Source organism: Phascolarctos cinereus, unplaced genomic scaffold (assembly GCF_003287225.1).
Source record: "Phascolarctos cinereus isolate Bilbo 61053 unplaced genomic scaffold, phaCin_HiC Scaffold_2;HRSCAF=192, whole genome shotgun sequence".
Taxonomy (NCBI): domain Eukaryota; kingdom Metazoa; phylum Chordata; class Mammalia; order Diprotodontia; family Phascolarctidae; genus Phascolarctos; species Phascolarctos cinereus.
Window position 1 is genome coordinate 181365340 of NW_027555625.1, and position 18805 is coordinate 181384144.

The window sequence follows — 18805 nt, forward strand, 5'->3', positions numbered from 1 at the left end:
CTTCAAAGCGCTAAAGAAGCATTAGCTTATTTGAGCCTCTCAGTAACCACATATTTAGGCTCTATAAGTATTGTCATTCCCATTTTACAGATGAAATAATGTTGGCTCAGAGAAAATCAGATTCAAAAGTGATTTTGCTAAGATTGCTCAGATAATAAGTGCTTGGACCACCTCAGATCTCCTGAGACCACATCCAGTATGATTTCCTCTATGCCACAACTACCTTATGAATGTGTTATATAACGCAATTCAATATAATAGGAGGATAGAAGGGGACATATCTGGAAAAAAAATCAATCATTACTCATAGGAGTTACGCTCAGCATGTAACAACTTACAGATAAAAGATATTTAAGAAACTAGTTCAACCCTTTCTCTTTGTAGATGAGGAAGGGATTCTGAGAAAAGTCAACTAAGTCAGCTGTTACTATGTATCAGCTCTAGTTGACTACAACTTGTGATTTTTAAAATTTATTTTATTTTTAACTTAAATAAAACAAACATTGCCATAACATAGTAGAATAGAAAAAAAGTTGATTGCACATGAAATCTCAAATCTATTATGTACAACTTGCTATTTCTTTTAGGTATATAATAGTTTTCATATAGCTTTCTTTTTTCCCCTTTTCCTCAACCATGCCCTAGAGATGGCTACCATTAGACACAAATACGCATGTATGTTTAGCCCTATACACACTTACCTTTATCCATTCTTTCTCTGTATGTAGATAGTATCCTTCCTTCATAGATCCTTTGTAGTTAATTTGGGGATTTATGATAGTCAAATTGACTTAGTAGCTCCAATTTGTTCTTAAAACAACATTGATGTTATTGTATACAGTGTTCTCTTGGTTTTTCTCATTTCACTCTTCATTATTTCATGCAAGTCTATCCATGTTTTTTCTAAAATCTTGGAGCTCACCATTTCTATAGTACAGTGGTATTCCATCATGATCACATACCACAACTTTTTTGAGCCGTTCCCTAATTGATGGGCATCCTTGCAATTTCTAGTTCTTTGCTACCAACAAGGGAGCTGCTACAAGTATTTGGGATGTATAGTCTCTTTTTTCCCTAATCATCTTTGGAAAAAGACCTAATAAAATTTAATTTTACTTTCCAACATAAGGAATTGACAGTAAGTCTTTAAAGAAAACAAGGTAGTATGATTTTAAGCAGATTTGTTAAATTTTCTACATTTATAGCAAAATATAATATATGCAACAGTTTCCACAAATGTGCTTTAGACATACCAATGTTAACTGATGTTCACAAAGATACTACAAAATACATTTGTAATTGACAAAGAAAAATTATATCTGATTAGTGATATTGTAAGCACATAGTAGAGACTTAATAAATTTTATTTGTTTGATTCTCTATTATTCTGCAATTTATGAATAATTTATAATATTATTAACCAGAATCTGAAACATGGCAGAATATCCTATTTTGGGATTGTGTTGCATAATGTATTGTTCTATTCTTTTAAAAGGTAGAACTTATTCTAAAAAAAATCTTAAAGTGGAAAATATTTGTAATTATAATTTATATTAGGACTCTTCATTTTCTTCCTATGTAATGTACTGTTACACTCAAACTGCAATGTTGCAGGAGGACTGCTGTAAAGTGACTATGCTGTAGGAAGGCTGGGCCAGTTAGCTGCTGAATGATAAAGAATATAATTAAAAGGAATAGGCATGAATTTTGCTTTATCCTATAGGACAGACTGGGTTTCTGAAAGGGTAGGAATTAGTTGTTCTCTGTATTATATCAAGATAACCCATGTGGAAGAAACCAGTTTGGAGTGTAAATTAAATGACAGTGGGAAAATGAGAAATATATGTGTGGGAGGTGGGGGAGAGGGGAGTGGAGAGTAAAGATGACCAGGGTAGGGCTTTGAGCAATATTTCCTGTTTCAGATTGTTTGTCCATCTGCTTGATCAGTGTAGCTAATCTAAGATAGTCAACATAGAGAAATATATGGTTTGTGAAGACCTAGAGGGAAGCCTCAAGCAAAGTTTCTATAGATTTATTGTGGAAGATCTGTGGATAGGAATTTCACATGATGAGATGTATGGGTGAGTTTTAATCTATGTTGTGGGAGGGAATACTCATGTTGATGTGACACATATTTACTAAATTATGGGGATGTATTAAACTTGATGCAACTACGTGGTTCACTGGAGGGGACTGGAATTAAGAAGACTGGAACTTAAATCTGGCCTTAGACACTTACTAGTGATGTGATGATCCTGGACAAATCACTTTCAATATTGCTTCCCAAACAGTGACTTCTGTTTGCCTCAGTTTCCTCAACTGTAAGTCATGGATAATAACAGCATTATTATCTACTACTATTATTGTGTATTACCTTACAGGGTTGTTGCAAGGATTAAATGAGATAATATTTGTAAAGTGCTTAGCATAGAGCCTGAGACATAGTAGGTGCTATGTAAATGCTTATTTCCTTCCCCTTTTCATTCCCCCATTAAATTATATCATTTTTAAGTGGACTGTGATAAATTTAGCCAATGAAACCCATCTTCTAAGCTCTCAAGAATAAAAAAAAAATTAAGAACTTAGGTTCTACAGACATAGTCATTAAGATTCCAGGGTCACCTTCACATGATAAAGAAACAAGAGTAGAATACATGAGTGTAAATGGTCTTAACTTTTGGTAACAATAGTGTGTTACAACATTAAATTAGCTATTTTGTGAAAGACAAGGGCACCCTGAACCGAATTGCAATACACAAAGCCAAGCGTAAATAGAACTCCCTCATCTAACACAAGGCATATGTTCTTACCATGTTTGATCTCAAAAGTCCATTTAGCAAAGTTGTAACTTTAAAAAATATTTTTTTTCTTTCGTGATTCCTGATCATGTGAATTTTATTTACATCAATGATCAATTTTAAAGACTTCAAATAAATAACATATATTAAACCACATTTTTAGATCCTTAATTTCTCAGTCTGTTATCAGGGCTATAATAGAGCTTCATAGAAAATTTTCCATTCATTAGGAATACATGTATTCTTTCTTTTTTTTTTCACACTGATCATGCTCTGGGAAGTCTAAAATAGGGTGATGCCAAAGGATATGAAGAGATAGTATTATTCCCAAGAAGAGGGGTGTGGATAGATCTTGTATGATCACACAAGATGGAGTGAGTCAATAAAAGGGGGTAAGATGTATTTAGCTAATCTGGCCTATGTTTAGGAAGTCAGTCTGTGTTTTAATTTTTTTTTTAATTCTACAAATATCTGTTAATAAAACTGATCTATTTGGATATATTTGTACATGTTTTATCAGATGTTTTTGTCTTTTTTTTTAATACCTGAGAAATAACTAGAAATGAGAACATTTTAAAGGATGTAATATATCTTTCCATTTCTGGAGTTTCAAACACTTCTCTTTTTATTCTGGACCAAATCTGTAATTCAATTGTATAAGCAACTCTCAGTAAAGAAACTCCCTCCACTAATTCAGATTAGCAACTTTGCAACTTCTGATTGTATCAAGTTAGCTGTGAAGAGATTTGCCCTGTGTGTCAAAAATAGGATTAACACTCAGGTATTCTTAACCAGGTGGGCTAGTCTTCCTGCCTCCTTCTCTTTTTATGAGCAGGGATGAATTTCCTAAAGCAATATGCTGCATATCTGGGAATTCTACAATCTCCTGCCCAGTTAAATAGGTCTTCAATTGAAGGTTTAGGAATTAATTGACTTTATGTTCCTTCTGCCTTTCCTAGAATTTCGTAGGCCTTTTGTAACCGGAGGCACTCTTCCTATCTGGAGAACAACCAATGCTAGGGACTTTCCAAGTTCTCAGAGAAACTGTGTTGTAGAGTAGCAAAAGAATATTGTAATTGGAATCAAAGATATGAATTTGAGTCCCAGTTTTGCTGCTGATATTTGTGTGATGTTGGGAAAGGCATATACAAAATGAGAGAAGATGTTGGATTGGATGAACTCCGTAACCCCCTTTACCTCTAAATGCCAATAATTCTATGTGCACTGCCACATTTTGAACTCTGTTTGACTGATATGATTTGTCTCTCTTTACTCTGAACTGTCTTTCATGTGATTTAGGCATATTTTGCTTATATATATTGAAGCAAAATTGTGCATAATTATACAATTTTATTCTAGCAAATGGTAATGAAAAATATAATTAGAGAGTCAAGAAGACCTGGGTTTGAATCATGCCTCTGGGCCTTGGTAATACTAGTGTGGCTCTAGGCAAATCATTTAACCTTTTTAAGCCTCAGTTTTATCATTTGTAAAATGGAGATAAGCATACCTACAGTAACCACTTCATATTGTTGTTATGAGGTTCAAATGGTATAACATTCAACATTTAAAGTACTTGGCAAACTTTAAAAAGCTATGTGATAGCTATTTTTATTGATTGTAGAAGCAAATTTTAAAAATCATAATTACAAGTCAAAATCATTCAATTAGAAAATGTTACTAACAACATGCAATTAGGACAATAGATATTTTTATCCACTTGATTTTTCCTGTGTGAATGATTAGGACCCTTGTGGGAGGACATGGAAAAGTCATACTGGAGGAAGAAAGGGTCCTGGTTTATGTTCTGCATTATTGGAGGGAATGTCAGTTGATGTAATCATAAATCCATTTGAAGAGCTGAGAATATTAACACACATGGAATAAAGCCACTGAGACTCTATTCTTCTACTGTTTTATGACTTCTGTCTTCTTCTGTGTATATAGGAGAGGCTTGAAGGACATATGCAAATATTACCTTATATTAAGATAAATTAACTGGAATAATTACTTTAAAAGGGTTTATTACAACCACGTATAAACAATTGTTAGAATCACCATTTATAGCTCTAATAGATAAAGACTTTGTACAACATAGTATGATTAAATTGTGAACATGTTACTGAGATGCCTGTCACGATGAAGCTTCAGGGCTTTGCTGAGCATCCAGAATTGCCTTGAACACATCCAAACACATCTGTTGTTTGTGGACTCTTATGTTTCTGGTTAGGCAGGGCTTGCTGACTCTCCCAAATGGAGTATATTTTTAGCCTTTCATTTTGGGTGGTTAGACATGTGCCTGAAATGTTTGATTAAGAGGAAGTTGCTAATCTCATTTGGACTGCGTGCTGAGAGTATAGTGGGAGCAGTTACTAGGAAGAATAACATTCCATCTCATTAAAAGCCAACAAAAAAAAAATAAAGGAAAGAAATAAAAGAAGCCCTGAAAAGCTCTGGTGGCTTGCTGCAATTTTGCTTTTCATTAAGTCACCTCCAGAAGTTCAAAATCCAAACAGTCTCCTATTCATTTTTACATAAATGACAATCATAACTTGTTTTATTGCTGCCTTTTTTTTTAACATAAAGAGCTACTTATGTCTGTCCATTTCAGTGAAAGTGACCTATGTTATTTATGGTATTTATACCTTGCTTATATGCATGTATGTTTGTGCTTTTGTATGCTTACTCCATAGTCCAACCTTGCAAATAAATTTTAAAACCTTTCACTACAAAGATTTACATAGATTTGTAGAAGTATTTGACCTTTTCCCATATGACTGAGCTCACATTACAATCATCTTTATCTGTTCAGTCATGTCTGACTCTTCATGAGCATGTTTGGGAATTTGTTGGCAGAGATATGGAGTGGTTTCCTTCTCTAACTCATTTTATGGATGAGGAAATTGAGACAAACAGGATGAAGTGACTTGCCCAGAGTCATATAGCTAGTAAGCATCTCAGGCCCGATTTGAACTCAGGAAAATGAATCTCCTGACTCTAGCCAAGCACTCTATCACTATATCATCTAGCTGTTCCTCATCTTTAGCTACACAGGTACATAAGCACAAACTTATATATAAACTTCCATGCTCATAGAATTAGGCCCATATAGATACAAAGAACATTTTATACTTGTGTACAATTATTCTTCCCACTATTAACATAGAATCATACTCATGTATATTTAGTCAGGATTTGAGAGTCCCAGTTTGTCTCTCCCTGTCTCTCTGGGGGAATCTCTCCCAAATGTGTGCGCTCACACATAAATCATAACTTGAAATTATGTCAGGTAAATGGGAGAAAAGAGAAGAGTAAGTATAGATTATCCTCTTCTATACCTAGACTAAATTGTAGCCTTCATCAATCAATAAAGAGTTATTGACTAAATCTTAAGTAAAATATCAGATTCAGTATTCTAGTATAACACATAAATACACTAAAAACCGGATTGTCTTACAGAGTCACAATCCCTCTCTTAGAATCACGAGTAATATAGACATAACTTCCAAAAACTCAGGGGATATTTCACTATTTTTGCAACTTCTCTTTTTCGCATAAAATTTTTGGATCTTAGAATTTCAAAGTTAAAAGGACTTTAGACATCTAGTCTTCCCTACATGCCAAAATTTAGTCTATCTATAACATGCTGAACAAATTGTAACCAGCCTTTCCTTGAAGACCTCAAATCAAAGGGAAGCCACTATTCTTTACTATTCTCCACATTCTCTTAAGGTAACTCATTCTATTCCTAGACAGTTTTAACGATTAAAAAAGTTTTCTTCACATTATATCAAAACCTATCTCCCTATAATTTCTGTCTATGGGTTGTTTTGCCTTCTTAGGTTAAATAACATATTTGTAATCCTTTTTCTAAAAAAGAGACTTCTCAGAAAATTGTATTTCCTCTACCCCACCCCCGACTCCCACCAAATTTCCCTCTTTACCAGGATAAACATTTCCTTTCCTTAAATTAACCCTAACGTGACATGGTTTTCAGTCACGTCACTGTCTTGGTTGCCCTTAACTGGATGCACTGCAAATTGTCAATACTTCTTTCTAAAATGTCACAATATCCAAAATATGTCTGACCAGGAAAACTATAACACTACCAACTCTATCAAGTAACATACTATATTTATATTAATGTAGTCTAAGATGGCATTAGATTTTTTTGGCTATGAAATTACACAACTGATTGATATTGAGATTGCCGTATATTTAAAGGCCCAGATGTTTTTCTCATGCATTATCTTTCTCAAACCCTATACCTGTGAGATATTTTTTTTTAGTCCAGGTTTTAAACTTACTAACTAAATTATCGCAATAGTATATTTAGTCCATTATTCTAGGCTACTGAGATCATGTTGGGATTCTAATTCTGCCATCTAGTAGCTTAGCAATCCAAGCATGATGTTTGTCCCTTCATCAATTCTTTGATAAAAATATTGAAGAGAATAGGGGCAAGTATGGTTCTGTGGGACATTCCACTACTGACTTCTTTCTACATTGACACCAATCGCTACATTTTGAGTCTGATGATTTAACTAGTTCGAAATCCCCCAAACAGTTCTAACCTCCAATTCATATCTTTCCCTATTGTCCCCCAGGAGACTGTTTGGAATTCTATTATGCAGTGTCTGCAGAGCTCCCCTGATCTGCCTATTATTTAGGTAATTCAATTAAAAGTAATAGCTAGACAATACTGAGATTTACTGAGTGTCACTCATATACCAAGTTTCCCCAAAAGTTGGCAGTCATGAACTTCTTAAAAGTCATGATGCAAAAGGAAAAACAATAACTTATTTGTGAGTTTGTTGGAATTTGGAGGAGCCTACATTTCTATCTATATTATTTTCAAAACTGATGTGATCATTAACAGAAAGAAAAATCCAGAACCATGGGAAAATATGAATATTAACCAGCCTCAAAAGCTTATTATAATTTACCAAAACTAGGAGCCTGTTGAAGAGCCATAGATGGTCAGATGGTGGAGCAAATGACAAGTCTATCCTTCAGAAGTGTATTCTGAATGTAGTGTAAGACTCAGGTCTTCCTGATTCCAGGTCTAGCCCTCTCTCCATTGAGCCATCTAGCTGTCTAGAGTCTTCTTCCTGAATTTGAATTTGGCCTCAGACACTTAACTATCTGTGTGACCCTGGACAATTCACTTAACACTATTTGCCTCAGATCTTCAACCGTAAAACAAGCTGGAGAAGGAAATGCCGAGCCTCTGTAATACCTTTGCCAAGAAACCCCAAATGGTGTCACAAAGAGTCAGACATGACTGAAATGACTGAACAACAACAAGAAGAAGTGGGGAAACTGCTAAATAATTGGAATTATACAAAAATTGACTGTCCTGAGAAGTTGGACTTCCTCTAGAGGCATTCAAGCTCAAATTAAATCTATATAACTATTTGTTGGAGACCTTACAGAAGAGATTTCTGTTGATATGCAGAGTGAACTAGAATGCATTTTACCTTTCCTACAGAAAGGCTGTAATTTTTCAATTCTATGAATTTATGAAGTGTACTTAAAATGAAAGATGTCAACATTAATTTAACAAAAAATTATGTGTTCTTATTGGAATTTGTATTTTCATGAAATTCATCTTGTATATCTTTCTAAATTTAAGCATATTCCAGATCCTCTCTTTCTTATGTTCTTTGTTACCTCCAGAAGAAGCAAATCTTGTAAGCAAGAGCTGGCATTACATTTCTTAAGGCAATTGGTGATGTGAGAATGTCACTTTTTAAAACTCATTTCAGTAAATTGTTTTTAGAAAGGAAAATGGGGATGTATGACTTTTATTTGACAAAAAAAAGAGGTCTTTAGAATGAATTATTTTTAAAAGTACTAATGAATTATTTAAAGTGTCACAACATCATATAGAATCTGTGTTTTCTGTAGTAATTGAGGTGTTCTGCTTATTTTGTAGTGATAACTGATTGGTCATATTAATTAATTTTGGCAAAGTATAATAATGTCTCCAATAACTTAATGCCTCCTTGCTTAACATTAACTTAATGTATTAAACATGTGGTGGTTTTTTTTTTCTGTTTTCTTCAGCTTATGAGTTACAAAATTGCCCTGATCCTCCACCATTTCAAAATGGGTATATGGTCAACTCGGATTATAGTGTGGGACAATCTATTTCATTTGAATGCTACCCTGGATATGTTCTAATAGGCCATCCTGTCCTTACCTGTCAGCATGGGATCAACAGAAATTGGAATTACCCTTTCCCACGATGTGATGGTATGTTATTAAATTTGTCACAGTAGTGCTCCTTCTCTATTTTGATACTATTGTGGGTTCTTTTAATATTTAAAAAATGTTTTTCTGCACACTCACCATTGTCTATGTTAACATTCATGCATTTAATTATTATTTATTGTACAAATTATTTATTTGTGCAAATGTGTTGTTCAAATAATTACTACTTATTGTGTTGTTGTGCTAGGCTTTGTAGAAGAATATGAAGATAAAGAAGATATAGTCCCTCTTTCAAGTAACTTATAGTAAGGCAAGTTTATACATATCTGTAATAGATGCTAGGATATTAGTTCCTTCTTTTAATAGAGAGTTACTATAGGACTCACAGAAAAGAGATAGATATCTAGTTTGGGAGGTAGAGGGTAAGAAGCTAGAGGTCAGCTATTTGTACGAGGAGAAAGCTTGAAACTTTGGAAAGATTTAAAGAGGCAAAGATAGAGAGGTGGGAGGCACTAGGTGAGTGAAAAAGGTGAGTATTTCAGTTAGAGGAATTATCAAGAACAATGATGCAGAGGCAAGAAGGTAAGGACTTTATTTGGGGAGCTATAGTCCAATTTAGTTGAAATACAGGTTTCATCTAGGGGGAACAGAGGTAGACAAGCCTTGAAAAGTAGTACTTTAGAACATGAGTACTAAAGTCCTTGAATACATACATTCATGTGTTTGAGGGGGAATTGATCAATTAAAACTTAGGGTGGTTATAATAAATTATAACACTTAATTAGAAAGTGAATCGAGTTGAGGATTACAGGTTTAGGACACTGCATATACTTTCAGACTCAGAAGATCTGTTGTTTAAATTTTTGTAAATTTTTCTGAATTTTTCCCTCTCTTATTTTTATTAATTGTTATAAAGCATTTCCTCCTGGGTAGGAAAGTAGGCAGAGATATATTTGAGAATAGAAAAGAATGTTATACATACATACATACATACATACATACATACATACATATATAATTTTAAAAAAAACAACTATATCCCTTTCCACGAAGTGCCTAAGACACAGGGATTGGAATAAGGATTGTATCTGTGATTTTATTGGTATAGGTAACTCTCAAGAGAGGGCCTATGAATATAGGTCAGCACCTTTTTCTGAAAGTTAGAGTCTTAGAGAATCCTCTAGAGTAGCAAAATGTGGTTTGAGCACCCTTGCAGGTCTCCAAGACTTTTTCAGAGAATTATTTGTTCCTCATCATAGGCCAAAGGTCAAAACTATTTTCATAACAATACATTATTTTCCTATTAAATGCTATCATTTCCAACTAAATATTTGTATGAGGCTAGAATTTTTTTTCATATACTTTAACAAAAACAATATATCACAACAGAGTGAATACAAAAGAAGATATGAGAATCAAGCTACTTTCTTTCAAAACAGACATTAAAGAGATTTTAAAAATATGCAAAACTATGTTACTCTTCTCACTAGATATTTTTTATTTTGAAAAATAATTATTTTCATAAAAATGTAATTTATATTAACATCATGGGTTTATTATTATTAGTTAAATTAATTACTACATGAATATTTTAACATTTTATTAATTTTACTCTTTTAGTATAGAAAGTATTGATGGATGTAATCTGTATAAACAAAAACTATTTGGAATCCTCAGTAATTTTAAGTGTGTAAAGAATTCCTGAGACCAAAAATTTTGAGAACCACAGGCCTAAGGCACTGAGAGTAAGTGACTTGCCCAGGGTTATATAGTCAGTATATATCAGAGGTCTAATTTAAACCAAGTTCTTCCAGCTTTCAGGCCATCTCTCCATCCACTATGCAATACTGCCTTTATTTGTTTAATTGAATTATGCAAGATATGAATGAATCACAGAGACTATAATAAAACTGACATTTTAATACTGATCAATGCAGTTTCCTTCTATGAAAATAATGAAATTATCAGATTTGCTGATCTTTGAAATGCTAAATACACTTAGGCCAGTGGTCTAAAAGGAAAGGAGTCTAGCTGTGTGCGGATTTCAGTTGAAGGTTCAAAACACAAATATGTAGACATTTTTCATTATCTCTCATATTTTCTCATTGCTAGCCTGAAAAAATATCTGCATTAAATAATTCCCTAATCTTCAGACTTTCACGTACTTAATAACCTATAGACAAAGCATTTTCTAAAATTGATATTTTAGAAGAAATAAACATAGTAGTGGTATCCATTGTTTCAGATATACCTGGCTCTTTTTCCCATTAGAAACTAAGTTTTTCTATGAAGACTTTCAGTTATAGTCCCCTATTTAAAAGTTTGTATTATTCTAAAGTGAAATCAACCAGCAAATTACTTTGAACTTTTCAAGCTAATACATTTGCTTGTTCCATTCAATTTTAGTTTGAATTCCTTAGATTCTGTCATTCAAGTTAAAAATTCTTAGAGCAAAGAGAGTTTTGTCTTTAACACCTTTTTTTACACTTATGAAGACACAAATGATAAAGACTTACAACAGTGAGATCAGATAAAATCATCACTAACTCAGCAATGTATGAATTTCTTACCAAAACCAAGTGGAAGACTAAGAATCCGGTGTTCAGAATCCAGGCTCAGGATTAGGCTATTAACGTGACAAAAATAATTTGTCATTTGAATTTTCTATAAAGATGGCAGCAAAAGAGATAGTGCATCATAGTGAATAGAGACATGTAACTGGAGATGAAGAACAGACTTCCTTAACTTCACTCTATTGACTGTGTGACCCTGAGAAATTTCTCAAAGACACAGATATCGCTTTAAGGCAATAAATTGCAGGGAAAGTACTTACTTGTATTGGAGGATGCGACTTTCTTCAGAAGTTCCCTTTTCAGTGAAATCACAGACTCAGATAACTTTTTTTCTTTTATCTAACTCCCTAAACCACCCCACCCCCAAGCTAGAAGGCCCACTGAATAGAGGTTTGGGCCTGGAATCAAGGAGACCTGGGTTCAAATTTGACCTCAGACACTTGCTAGCTCTGTAACTCTGGGCAAGTTACCTAACCTCTGTTTGCCTTAATCCACTGGAAAAGCAAACCACTCCACTATCTGCCAAGAAAACTCCATGGACAGTATGGTTTATAGAATCATGAAGAGTCAGAGACAACTGAACAATAGAAACAAACCTCACCTCCCCCATAATGCAACCAAGACAGTTTTGGTACAATGGCATTACTTTCAATATCAATTGTTATAAAACAAAACCTAGGGGGAGGAGCGTCAGACTTCCTCATTTTTTGGTAATATCTAACAGTGTATTTATTATTTTTGCAATTATACATATTTTTTCTTTGAGTTGGTTCATTTATGCTTGCAGTCTAGTTTTCATCTAATCAAGTTATCCATTTTATTTTCTATAATAAAAAACTGTGATATTGTATTTTTATGATTGATTCTCTCTCTAAAACTAAAAATCTTACTTTATTTGAAGAAAAAAATGAAATCTATGTATAATTACATTATCATACTACGGACTAATTCTATTGAAGAGAGTAGAATGATACCAAAAGTGGTTTACTGAGTAGAATCTGATGTATATTAAAATTCTCTCTTCTCTGTATATTTAATCTCCAAACTCAAGGAATCATCCTCAAACCAGAGGTGTTTTATTGGTAAAATATAATATTTCTGTAGGAAAAAAAGATAATGTAGGCATAGTGGATAGTGCGAGAGACTTATGGTCAGGAAAGCATGTGTTTGACTGCTACCTAATCCACATATTAGCTGTATGATTCTGAGAAAGTCATTTAAGTTCTCTGAGATTCTATTTCATCATTTATAAAATGAGGATGCAATAGCAATTAACACATAGGAATGTTATGAGGATCAAATAAGATTATATATATGTAAAGACCTTTATAAACCATAAAGAGCTATCTAAAAGGCATTATTACTGTTGTTAGTAATAAGAAGAATGACTAAAATTTTCAGCTAATACTTAGGTTGACCCATTTAGCATCATAAGGTTTGGGAAGGATAGCTCTGACAATGCTACTATAAGGTATATAGGAGAAAGAGTATTATTCTCATCTTTATGATGATAATGATGCTGATGATGATTAGGAGGATAATTACAACTGGCATTTATAGAATGTTTTAGGTTTTGTAAAACATTTTACATGCCTTATGTCATTTGCTTTTCACTAATGTACTCTGAAGTAAGGATTACAAATGTTACTATTTTCACTTTGCAGAAAACTAAAGCCCATTTAATAGAGAATTTAAATGGTATATGCAGTTTCACCCAGTTACTAAGTGTCTAATACAAGCTTTGAACCCCTCATAGTCTTTTTGACTCCAGAGAATTGGAGCACTTTATCCACTACAGTACCTGGGGATCAAAAAAATTGATTGACTTTTATATCATAAGCAGATAGGATATATAGAAATTGTAACTCAAATCCATTTATCTGGACTCTGAGTCTAGTGTTCTTTCCACTATTTCCTGCCTATTTCTTTTTCCTGAAAGATTGTAAAATAATAGGTGGTTAATAAACAAGCAGTGCTTTTGACATTCCCTATCTACTCCCCTAGATTCTGTCTTTTTAATCTAGAATTTCTTAAAAATATATTCTTCACAGATTTATTATTTCTATATAGAACAAACACATTGAGAAATATTATCGCTACTAAAACAGACAAAATAAAATTTAAATGCAGTAGACTTATGAGCATCTAATGAAAGAAACAGGTCCTTGGAAAACTCTCCTTTTGAATTCTTCTCCAGTACTTTTCAAGAATCCTATTTTTGTATCAACTCAAGTGTTGCCTATCAATGAGCCTTTACTAAATGACTACTATGTTGCAGGAATAGGGAATCTGAAAGTAAAAAATGAAATATTTCCTTCCTTCAAAAAGTTAACATTCTATTATCAGAGACAATATATGTATATTTAAGTATATTCAAAGTAAATAAAAATTAATTTAGGGGAGGAGTGGTATAAGTCTTGTGGGGTTTTCTCTTGAGCTGAACTTTGGAGAAATCTAGATATTCTAAGAGGAAAAGGTGAAGAGGGAGAGCAGATATTGACTAAAACCAAAGGACACCCAAGAAGAATATTTATCAGGAATATGAGTTAGGACTCCAGTTGTTTTCCTCAGATGAAGGATGGAAAAGAGTTAGCTTAAATAATTCTATGTTGTTTGAAAACAGAATGATCCATTACTGTATAAAACTAACAAGTGACATTTCCACTAAGAGAAAAAGACAAGAAATTCACACAGCATTTGTGAAATTCAAGATATTTATATCCTCTGATAGGGACTAATAATAATCCTGAAGATAAGATAACAAAACATCAGGAGAAATGTAAACAGCATGTTGATTCATTAATTGGAGAAGGCTTTTCTTGTTCATTTACATTAAGCTGCATTTGATTACAAGTTTTTATCCACATCTGAAGTAAAAATAATAACAGCATTTTATTAACCCAATAAAAATTTTCTGCCATTGAAATGCTTCCATAGTTATTTATTTAATGTTTTATAATTTTAATTGTCTTGGGAATTTTAAATTCATAAGTAAATGACATGGGAACCTATCTCTGAATATTTAGTAAGAGAACTGACAACGTGGCATATTGACAGTGATTCATGAACAAATGTAAGCTGCTTACCTAGAAAACAAAACAAAACAAAACAATCTTCAGATCATCCAATAGGTGTTTGTGGGAGCTGGTGGAGGGTTGTTTGCTTTTGTTCTGAAATGGCAAGAACTGAAATGACATATTTATATAATGCTTTACAGTTTACAAAAGGCTTCATGTAAGATTTTCATGTGAAGTCCCACAGGTGGTAAAGAAGGTATTATTCTTCCTAGCTTACATGTGGGGAAACTGAGGCTCAGGAATTTGAATGATGTCACAGGGCTGTGTTTACTGGTATGGGGATGTATCAAAATTCACTAACTCTCAGAGTTGGAAAGCACCTCACAGGCCATCCAGTCTGAATTGTAAAAGCTTATTTATTGATTAAAATAGTGGAGGCCTCATGGTTTTACTACTACAATTTCCAGTGTCTTCCTTGAACAATAAGTCAAGAACTGTGGGAACCTCACTACTGCCCTCTGGCACAATCCACTGGTCGAGCTTTGTGTTTCCTTGACTCCTTGGGTCATGTGGTTCCTTTCTTCAGGGTTGTCATCTCTTAAGCTGAGAGGTTCTGCTGCTACCTCTCTATTGTCACAATATCTGGGGGAGCCAGAGTCTGCTCTCATATCTTTGCCCATTGGTTTATCTAAGGCTCTTTTTGTATCTTTCCCTGAAAATCAAGGTTAAATTTGTCTCCTCTCTTTTATATTATAACTTGACCCAAGCAAATTAATCCTCCAAATAGGAGGATTCAGTCATTAAGTATGGATTTTCATGCCTATGAAAGAGACATAATACAAGTCCTTAAGTAGCTTCCTCATTTTCAACCTTGTTAAATTGCCTAAAAGAAGCTTTCTACACTCAGTAACTCCATTACCTCACTTTACGATTGCTTCTCAAGCTGAATCATCCTTCTCAATCTGGCTTCCAACTTTATCATTCAACTGAAACTTGAAACTTATTAATTCCCAGATTCAAGTAGCTCCATTTTAATTCTTAAGACATACAAATTCATCTGTTTGGCTTTTAAAACCTTTCACAATCTAGCCTTTTCAGGCTTATTTAATGTTCTTCTTCACTAACTCAGTTAAAAACTAGACAAAACAAAACAAAAACAAAAACTAACCTATTCCCCATGTGTGACATTCCAAAATCCCCCTCATCTGACCAGAATCTATTGACTTTTAGCCTCTCTGTGTTCTATTACATAACTTTATTCTTCATCTGCACTGTCACCTCCAGTGTCTTGACCCCTCAGTTCTCTCCCAAGTTGTCTCTCCTGAACTAGTCACCCTCTTCTCTTTTCCCCATCTTGACTTGTTGGTGAAGCAATTCAACTATATTGCCCTCCTCCTTTGAATACCTTGCTCCCTTATCATTTTCCTGATTATACCTTCCCAAGCTTCAGCCTTGGATGTCTTTCACCATTTACCACCTTCACTGCTACACATGTGGGACTGGATGAACCAATGAAGGAGGAGAAAATCACAGAACAGTTTGGCCTGTGGTGTTGTTGTTAAATCATTTCAGACATATCTTTATGACTCTATTTGGAATTTTCTTGGCAAAGATACTGGAATGGTTCACTTTTTCCTTTTCCAGTGCATTTTACAGATGAGAAAACTGAATCAAACAGCATTAAGTGACTTGCCCAGGTTCACACAGCTAGTGTCTATGGGCAAATTGGAACTCAGGAAGGTAAATCTTCCTTACTCCAGGCCCCAAACTATCCATTGTGCCACTTAGCTGTCCTAGGTCTGCCACAGATTTATGTTATACAACCTCAACTTAGCCCTTCCTGCTGCTGGGTAATCCCTATATACCTGTTTTATCTTACTTTTTACAGCAGCTATTCTAAACCTTTTCGTGCCTCCTCAAACCTTCCATGACACCACATAACTTCTCAGCTAAGAACCTTGCTTCATATTTTACAGAAACAATTGAGGCCATTTGCCATGATTTCTCTCTTCTCTTATACTCTACATAATATATCACTCACATGTCTTCTGCCATCATCTCCTCCTCCCCTGGCTCACATGAGATTGCCTTCCTCCTTACCAAGGCTATCCCTCTACCTTCTCAAATGATCCTGTTCCACCCCATCTCCTCCAACAAATTGCCTGCTCTCTCATCCCCACTCTTTTATTTATTTTCAATCTCTCCCTGTCTGTTGTCTCATTCCCTACTGCCTACAAACATGACCATGTCTCCTCTATCCTGAGGGAAGAAATAAAAAAAACCAAACAACTTTCACTTAATTCTTCCATCTCTTTAACTATCACTCTATAATTTGCCTGCCCTTTGGGGCTAAACTTGAAAAGGCCATCTATAATAATTACCTCTACTTTCTCTCTTCTCACTCTCTGCTCAAACTCTTACAATTCATCTTCTTGACTCATCATTCCACTAAAACCGCTCTCTCTAGTGCTATCAGTGGTTTCTTACTTGCCAAATCCATTGGCCTTTTCTCAATTCTCATAGTTCTCAAACTCTCTGAAGGCTTTTTTAAAAAAATTAATTTATTTATATATTTTTAGTTTTCTACATTCATTTCCATAAGCTTTTGAATTTTAAAATTTCTCCTTCTCCTTCCCCTCCATTTCCCCAAGATGGCATGCAATCAGATATAGGCTCTATATACACATTCATATTAAACATATTTTCACGTTAATCCTGCTGTAAAGAAGAATTAGGACCATTGGGAGGAAACATGAGAAAGAAGAAACAAAACAACAACAACAACAAAAAGAGAGCAAATAGTAAGCTTCCATCTGCATTGAGAATTCTGTGGATGCAGACAGCATTTTCCATCATGAGTCTTTTGGAGGTGTCTTAGATCCTTGCATTGCTGAGAAGAGCCAAGTCTGAAAGTTAGTATCACAAAATGTAGCTGTTACTTTGTACAGAATTCTCCTGGTTCTGCTCACTTCACTCAGCATCAGTTCATATAAGTTTTTCCAGGTTTTTCTGAAGTCTGCCTGCTCATCATTACTATGGAACAATAGTATTCCATTACATTCATATAGCACAACTTGCTCAGCCATTCCCCAATAAATGGGCATCCCCTCAATTTCCAATTCTTGGCCACCACAAAAAGAACTGCTATAAATATTTTTGTACATGTGGGTCCTTTTCCCATTTGTATAATCTCTTTGGGATACAGACCAAGGTGTGGTATTGCTAGGTTAAAGGGTATACACATTTTTATAGGCGTATAAATTTGGGCATAATTCCAAATTGTTCTCCAGAATGGTTGGATCAGTTCATAACTCTACCAACACTACATTAGTGTTCCATTTTTCCCACATCTCCAACATTTCTCCTTTTCCTATTTTGTCATGTTAGCCAATCTGATAGGCATGATGTTGTACCTCAAAGTTGTTTTGATTTGCATTTCTCTAATAAATCATGATTTAGAACATTTTTCATATGACTATAGATAGTCTTAACTTCTTCATCTGAAAACTGCCTATTCATATCCTTTGACCATTTATCAATTGGGAAATGTATTATAAATTTGACTCAGTTCTCTACATATTTTAGAAATGAGGCCTTTATCAGAGACACTGGCTGTAAAAATTGCTTCCCAGCTTTCTGCTTCCCTTCTAATCTTGGTTGCATGGGCTTTGTTTGTGCCAAAACCTTTTCAATTTAATGTAATCAAAACCATCCATTTTTCATTTCATAATGTTCTCTATCTCTTGTTTGGGCATAAATTCTTCCCTTCTCCATAGATCTGACAGGTAAACTATTCCTTGTTCTTCTAGTTTGTTTATAGTATCAGCCTTTATGTAACCCTAAATCATGTAGGGCATAAGATACTTGTCTATCCTTAGTTTCCACCATACTATTTTCCAGTTTTCTCAGCTGTTTTTTTTTTTTAAAATGAGTTCTTATTCCAGGAGCAGGAGTCTTTGGATTTATCAAATAATAGATTATTATAGTCATTAACTCTTGTTTCTTACATACTTAACTATTCCACTGATCTACCACTCTGTTTCTTAGCCAGTAACAAGTAGTTTTGATGATTGCTGCTTTATAATATAATTTAAGATCTGGTACAGCTAGGTCACCTTCCTTTGCGTTTCTTTTCATTTATTCTCTTGATATTCTGAACCTTTAATTCTCCCAGATGAATTTTGTTTTTATTTTGTGTAGC

The 18805-nt window shown here is 34.1% G+C and overlaps 1 protein-coding gene across 1 annotated transcript in view; it reads left to right on the forward strand.

Annotated features, from left to right (window-relative positions):
• CSMD1 (CUB and Sushi multiple domains 1) overlaps window positions 1–18805 on the forward strand; it is a 1378384-nt gene that overhangs the window by 1083924 nt on the left and 275655 nt on the right. The window contains exon 40 of the mRNA XM_078149151.1: window positions 8868–9056. Within this exon, the coding sequence (XP_078005277.1) occupies window positions 8868–9056 (189 nt within the window). The remainder of the gene's footprint in view (window positions 1–8867; window positions 9057–18805) is intronic.